The 7,688-nt window shown below is 46.6% G+C and overlaps 1 protein-coding gene across 6 annotated transcripts in view; it reads left to right on the forward strand.

The window, feature by feature from the left end:
* The window catches only part of LOC149359253 (beta-hexosaminidase subunit beta-like), an 83,555-nt gene extending 81,691 nt beyond the window's left edge, over positions 1 to 1,864 (forward strand). For all 6 annotated transcript variants that reach the window (XM_089571541.1, XM_089571543.1, XM_089571544.1 and 3 more), the window contains 2 exons: positions 28 to 132; positions 1,186 to 1,864. In XM_089571541.1, the coding sequence (XP_089427667.1) occupies positions 28 to 132; positions 1,186 to 1,246 (166 nt within the window). In that variant the 3' untranslated portion in view covers positions 1,247 to 1,864. The remainder of the gene's footprint in view (positions 1 to 27; positions 133 to 1,185) is intronic.
* The last annotated feature ends 5,824 nt before the right edge of the window (positions 1,865 to 7,688 follow it).

Genomic DNA, 7,688 nt, shown 5'->3' on the forward strand with positions numbered 1-7,688 from the left:
ACGCGTTGGCGTCTGCGACTTTTTCAGGCCTTGGGCGTCAGCTGTAGCAGAAGCGCTGTGGAGCCCCCGAAAGCATCGAGACCTGCGGGACGTCGAAGGAAGGTTGACGCAGATGCGCTGCCTCATGCTCAAGTAAGCACCGTGCTTAGACACAGGGTTCTGGCGCGAGTCTCTTCATTGGACCAATCTCTCGCTACTACTGTTGAAAAGCGTTACTGATAACTATGTTCACTGAGGAAAAAGGAAGTGGCCAAGGACTGAGAGCTGACGTATCGGCGATACTTCGTGTCAGGCAGCCTCAGCACCCTTGGTTTTCCCAGGAGTCTCACATCATTCTGTTAGCATAGACTTTTAATTGCATAAGCAGGCTTAAAACATCCGACTGATTTCTAGCGGTTAGCACTTTCATCTGCGCAGGCGGCTATAGGGTATGGAAAGAATGGGTGATGGCTTTTTTTTCTTTTAGTCGAGCATAATACTATGCAGTGTTACCCGATGTTACCGTAGGACCCCATGAAAGCGTTCCATATCCTCAAACAACCCGATAACCTTGGCATTGGTAATATGCATTTTTAAACAGCACAGAAATGAAAAATAAGTCACGAAATGACGAATGCACTGGTCGCTCCAATATGAAAGAGAACAACCCACAAACAAGGCGAATGTTTTGGTTATTTCTCATCTTTGGTTGAAAATCACTTTTGGATATTATACGGCAGGAAGAAAACTAGTTAGAAACCAGGAAAAAATGTGATTGTCACTGATAGTTATGGAGAAACCATCAACTGAGCGCTCAAACTTTGTTCTGCCTCATACAAGCACCGATACAACACAAGAGAAAAAAAAATTCAATTTTACACTTTTTACTCCCCGTATGCGCACTCTAAGCGACTGTCCTTGTTTTTTAATGTGCTGCCCATCATTTCAAAGACAGAGCACGCAACTAAAATTTGGTGTCTACTCCTTTAACGCTCTTATCATCTCGTCTTATTATCTGTTATTATATTTTTTATTTTGTTATCTGGCGTTACGCCAGATGAGTCTGAGCAACCCACTTTTCATCTGAGGGAGCTCGAACGAAAGTGAATTCGCGTGGGCCGGACTGCCCACCCGAATCTCTCTGCCATTCTCTCTACTGGGGATCTCTCACTGACGTTTGCTCTCGAATGACTCCTTGCATTTCAGGCGGGGAGTTGCAGCACAGCCGGTTGGCCCCGGATTTTGTCCCTGCGACGTGCTCTACTAGAAGACAAAATAACGGAAGCGAAGGAGCATAAACAAACCATCGGTCGACAATGCTCCTTTAGGCGCCGAATAATAATGCTTGTAACACCAAGATCTCTTTCCCGCTTTGTACGTATTTGAGCTTTCAGTGTTCCACTGGCTTTGTTTTTTGTATTGCCGAGCCATATGAAGAGCGAATGCTACTGCTTAATCTAGACAAATGAAGAGGCGAAAAGTTTGCTTGACAGTAACTGTGTACCAGCGCGAGTGACACTGAGTTGGGTAGGGCAGTGGCCTCGATGACGTACAGCCCCTGTATTTCCTATACGGCATCAAATATTTTGTGGCATTTGAACGCGTTTGTAGGCTCCGGTCATATTTTCGTTCGGCCCGCATAAAAGATAAATAGTAGCAAATGTTTTTTTATTCGCCAGAAGCTTAGAGACTGACCAGTTGTATGAGTGGCATTATCAGGTCATTAAATAAAAAGTCAATGAATTGTTTTAGGTCCTGATTTCTGTAAACAAGCTAACTGCGTGCAACTGTAGTTGTGCAGATGGGGATGTTTGCAAACTTGTTTGATCAGGTCTGCATTGTGTTCTGCGTGGTACAGGGAACGCAATGCTTTTTTTGTTAGGTCGACTATTTCACCACTGATATTCAATAAAGAGCATTTTTGTATGAGAAATAGTACAGACTTGCGCGATTACTTAAGTATGTTGTTTTCTGAAACAACGTCTATCATCAGCTCACAAAAGTTACGTTGCTCGAATAACGCGTTATGTTAACTTTAGTAAGAATGCTGGTTGAATAATTCACGGGTCCGTTCTGCATCATTACAACGAAGCATACAAGCAACCAGAGGGCGCATCTTGTCGAAAGCAGTTGTGTGTTGGGCGAAGGTAGTGTATTTCCCTTACAAAATTTTTTAGACAGTCTATACAGTGTCTATACACTTCTGTCTATAAAATCTATATACTCTCTCTAACCAATCTTACAGAACGTCTGTAGGCAATAAAAATGCTATATAGACAGTCTATAAAGAAACTATAGATTTATGGACATAAGCTATTAGTAGACTTAGACATAGACAGTCTATAGACTATGAATAGACACAAAGAAATATCTGTAGGAAGGCAGTAGAGTCTATAAGAAGTCTATAGACTGTCTATAGACCATTTTTATAAGGGTTGAGCCACAACTCTTTACATTAAGGGAGTAATTACTCATTGACATCCACACGAGCGAAAGCTGCGTAGCTTTCCTTTGTAGCCGTTTGGCTGCGCTCGGATGGATGTCCGTGAGTAATTGCTCCCATATTGCAAATTTACTCCACCTTGGGGGATTCCCCTAAAACATTTGGCGACAACTCTGTACATTAGAACACGCCGTAGGCACAAAATTCGTGTGAACAATAACATAACGATGAAGAACCCCGCCCCAATGAAGCAGTTTTTGTAGCCTATTATAGGTGAGTTCAGGTCATAAATAAGTACCAGTTCTAATGGAAAGTTCTTGTGAGTGGCGATAGAGTCACTGGAGGTTGTATGAAGTAAGGCTATCAGGCGAAAAACACGTAAGATTTTTACGGACAATAAATAAATATCGTCCCAGGTCGATTTCAGCGATTTCTCTATCTACAATTTCGCTTCAGTCTCCGCTGGCATGAGCTTCAGTGGGAATTCAAGAAACGGAGCAGCACTGAATAACTATCTTGCATCTCTTTGAACATTCTTTAAGCATAGAGCATGCGCCGCATGTACTGGTGAGGGATCAGTCAACGTCAAGGCGCCATATTGCCCAGGCTTCATTCACGTAAGCATGCTGCGTGATTTGCAGGTTTGTATCCACTGATGATCAATGAAAACGGCTTGAAAAAAAGCCACCAAGAAAACGCGAACGCCACATATGAGATATATATTTTGTGGGACTTCAACTTTCTACCGCATGACGACCCGTATCCTTGCCGCACCTATAGGCCCACCCACCCTCTCACTGCACAAATCCTAATGCTGTGGCCTCTTTCGGCGGTCATCATTACCGTGGGACAGACATGGCAGTAATTGAAATACTGCAGTGAAATTGTCATAATTTCATTGTTTCTTTTGGTGTTTGTAATGCAATGATTTACATTTCTGGCCTAGTAACTTAGCAATGTGATGAATTCTTTCTTGGCAGTAAGTTGGCACCTAAAGTATTTATTTATCGAAAAATTACTTCTATCAAACAATCACGACTTGTGTTTACGACGACAAAGCTCTGATCTCGTGGGCTGGGTCGCGCACCTCAAAATGCATGAGCGACGCGCAAAAACCTGTGCTAGCAAGCCAGAGCAGTTGCACGCGCGGACGAGGGGTAATGTGCGCGGGGACATTAGCCACCATCTTTGGACTATAAAAAGGAGAAAGTTCCGCCGATTTATATGAACAGAAACACACAGACCCTTTGTGTTACTAGTCGAGTTGCACCCTCGGCGCAATAATTTTTCCATCCAGTGCAAAGCTGGACGGCCTTAACTGCCACAGCAGGCCGTCTATTCGTCATGGAGAAGGGTACCTTCAAAGCAGGAAAATATTTCGCCAACCAGTCCAGCTGGTCCTGCGATGCAGTAAACGGGGATCTGAAATGCTTGTAGCAGCTATGTTCAATGAAGGTCTTTTATATGAGTGAAAAAGTAATTGGAAAGAAGTTGTAGTTTTTTGTAGGTTATTGTACCGTAATGTTATTTATTGTGAGTAGTAATTGGCAATGTACATTAAGTATGTCCTCGCAGGTTTTAAGCAAAAAATTAGTGATGTAATTTAATTATTTCTGAAAAGCAATTTTGCCATGCATTCCATGCCATGCAAAACCTTCCCAGTGTCTACTTTTCTTAGTGACCCTTCTCACACAAACCTGATGTGGCTATGAGTATAAATGCTACTAATTATGAGTAGCATAAAATGCTGCTAGTAATCCATGTCGTCCTCGTCCTTTGGGCCCCTACCGTCATGAATTTTATTCACTTTTTATACGCACCTGTCAGAAAAAAAGAAAGAAAACGACGATAAATTGTTACCAGGTGCCACGCTCAGTGAAAGAAGACGAGAAGAAGAGAGGACCGACAACAACAGCAACGACAACAGAGTAGAGACCGGTCTGATGGTTCGCTTCACGAAGGAGCTGGCGTCCGTGTCGCCTACAATCATTAGGCGTATCGTATGGGCTGGCTGCCTCCGCCTGGTTCTGCCGCTCTTCGCGTGGATGATCGTCTACTGCGTCGTCGTGCGCCAGGGGAGTGTCGCCGAGCGCACCTTCCATCTCTCGCTGGCCAACGGCTCTCTGCTGCAGCTATGCGACCGGCTCTGCGACCCCCATCGGATCTGGGGTGACGAAGTGAGCATCGACGGGTTCACGCTTCCCAACACTTACGCGGAGACCGTCTGGAAGCTGGAAGCGTCCGGCGGCACGCTCGTCGAAGGCCTGTCGCTGTTCAGCGCCACCTACTCTGTGCGTCAGAGCGAGCGAAGCTGTCAGGTGCTGCGAGATGCCGTGCTTTGCCTGGGTCAGAGCGTCCTCTGCTTGCGGTCGGTGGCCAACACGACGCTGGCCGTGCCGCATGGAAGGACGACCGGCGCCAACACGACCCAAGTTGTGCGACTCAACATGCCGATGGCCGTCGCCCTGTTCCGGGAGGAGAACACTCTGAGGGCTCACGAGACCATGTTCAAAATGTCGCTCCTGCCGTGACGGCAATCAGCACGGAGGTGCCGAGGCTGCTGCAGATAGACGAGCGCTTGCTTGTGGTGCCTTAGCAGGTGCTGAGACTGGCTGGAGGAAGTTTACTTTATTGAAACAGAACAGTGCGATTTTCTGTTTTGGAGCACCTGAAGGCTACGCGCGTTCTGAAGTTTCCTTGCAGGATTCAGGTGACTATATGGGACATGGCACTGTGTTGCTGAATAGTGTTCACTGCCGCCCTATTGACGACGTAGGTTCTTCTGCTTCCATTACTGTACTGCTTTCGAATTGATGTTGGATCTTTGATTTCTGATGTGCGTATGGAATCATTTGCCTTAGCCAAACGATAATGAAGATATTTAATGTGAGCTTTCGCACTGCTTTCATGTCATTTCACAAACTTCGGCAAAAGACAGGATCTTTAGCTAATTTTTGTATTTAGAAAACATACCTAATGTCGCAAAATTTGAGAATGTGACACTAGTGAAAAAAATATTTCGGAGAACTATCGTGCACAGGGTGCCAAAACGTCACAGCTCTTCTTTTAACACATTCCGGGGACATGGTGCAGCTGCACTGCTACATGACAAGAGAACGGAAACTCACGGCAACACCAGAAGTGGCTCCCAACAAGTCTAACTGCGTTCCTGATGACAGTAAATCCAAGCCGCAATGCCGCGTTCGTGATACAGAGTGCTAATACACCAGCATTTTAAGACATTTTGTTCCAGCTCCAACACGAGCAGTCATCACAGTATCATCACGATATCAGGCCGCACCAATGCGCGATGCTACATGCCGCGAAGCGTTTTGGAAGAGACCCTACCATAGCGCGGGGCATTTTTGAATGTTCCTCAGCGCTTTGAGTCTGATGAGCTATATGACTACGCATAGGGTAGCCGTAGCTGGCACAGGACAGGATTAATTGAAGTATGGGAGAGCCCTGTGCCTTGCAGTGGACGATGATGATGATGAAGGAGCCCGAGCTGATGACACGTAACACGATGGCACTACCGCCGGAGCATAGGAGCCGCAGAGTTCCTAGTGTGCCATTCCGCTTGACAGCATGCGCGAGCTTTCTGACTGACGTCGCTTCTTGCACTCCAGTGCACTGGTAATGAAGTGAACATCTGTGAGGATTTGAGATGGGTCGTAATGAAAGAAAAAACATGGAATAAAAAAGAAAAGGTACCATGTAATTCACGTGAACTTAAGTACCACTCTTTAATTGCTTCTGCGTTTACCGCTGCGCCATTTTTATTTTCGACATTTAACTACACGTCTCCGGTAATCTTAACGTTTGACGGAAACGATAGATGGGTAAAGGATACTGGACTTCATCAATCGAAACCTATGATAAAGATAACGCCACAGTGCCAGATGAGAATATATTTGCCCTCCTGTATTACGCATCCCAGACAATTTTAGTGTGCAAGCAGAGCACAAACAGTGAGGGACGAGATAAAAATGGTTAAGGTGAGAGCTCTGCACTACTGTTCTTACTTTTTTTTGCTACCTGCCGTGCCGTATGTTTAATGTAAAAGTACCAGCAAATCACCGCCTCTCCAAAGACGAGCGGGTAACTGAGGGAAAGCTAAATCTTCCTGCACGGGCGTATTATTTTTAAATCCTTTTCACAAGCCCCAACATTTTTTTTTTGTACCTGTGTTTGAAGGCTCAAACTTTCGGTGGTGAGCTTTAAATACGGATAATTACCAAAATTTAGGAGTGCGAGAGGAGAAAGCGCATGCACATGCGCACTCCCGTATACGAGAAAAGGTAGCTTAGTCTACAGTTTTTTCGAATTGTTTTCTCTGGGAGCGCTTGTAACCCACCTTGAAGGACGTGCTGACGCATAATGGGGCGGATTACCCCGAGGCCGCAAAACTCCGGCTCAACCTATTGCTTCTGCCGGAAAGGATTAGCACGTAAGTTTCGCTTTAGTTTTTATTTTTCTGCCATCGATGGAGGTTCATCCTTCGTTCCGGAGCAGCTGCGGCGCGCTTCCACGTGACCGCGTGACGTCACGACAAGAGGAGAGCTGGGGGCCCGACTCGTCTCATCGACGGAGGCTCATCCTTCGCTGCGGCGTGCTACCACGTGACGGCGTGACGTCACGACAAGAAGAGAGCTGGGGGCCCAACTCGTCTCATCGACGGAGGCTCATCCTTCGCTCCGGCGCAGCTGCCGAGTGAGGGCGCTCGCTAGACTGGGATAAAACGGGGCTGCGGCTGTGCTCCTCGCAGTGCTGTGCTATGTCGGAGGACGCGTACAAGGCGAGGCTGGAACGGCCAAGCGACGGCGCCGTGCCGAAGAAACAGACGAAGAAAGGGAACAACGGTTGGCGAAGCAACGTGCGTATATGCTGCAGAATGGCGAGCACGCCGGCTTGCTGCGGGTGCATCTACAAGTTCAGAGTCAAGTTTAAACGAGGGTAGTTTCATGGACGCTCTTAATGCCGAAGAAGAATCTATGAGTAGGGCGGCACAAGACGCCGTGCGGAAGAAACGCTGGAACAGAAAGAAGAGCGGCTTGCTAAATTGGCTGAAGGCTTAGCTTGGTTAAGCCTGGCTGATTGCGAAAGCAATAACACCTGGCTGCGCTTGGTTCTGCTGGTAGTTGGACATGGATGTTGGACATCCATCATGTCGCAACAACATGCCGTCGGCGCAGAGCGGCGGTAGACACGGCGGATGCGGGCTGAAGAAACGGATGAAGTTGCTTTCGCAATTTCCGGGCCTAAC

Source organism: Amblyomma mixtum, chromosome 2, assembly GCF_055824585.1.
Source record: "Amblyomma mixtum isolate Tamu chromosome 2, ASM5582458v1, whole genome shotgun sequence".
Lineage (NCBI taxonomy): Eukaryota > Metazoa > Arthropoda > Arachnida > Ixodida > Ixodidae > Amblyomma > Amblyomma mixtum.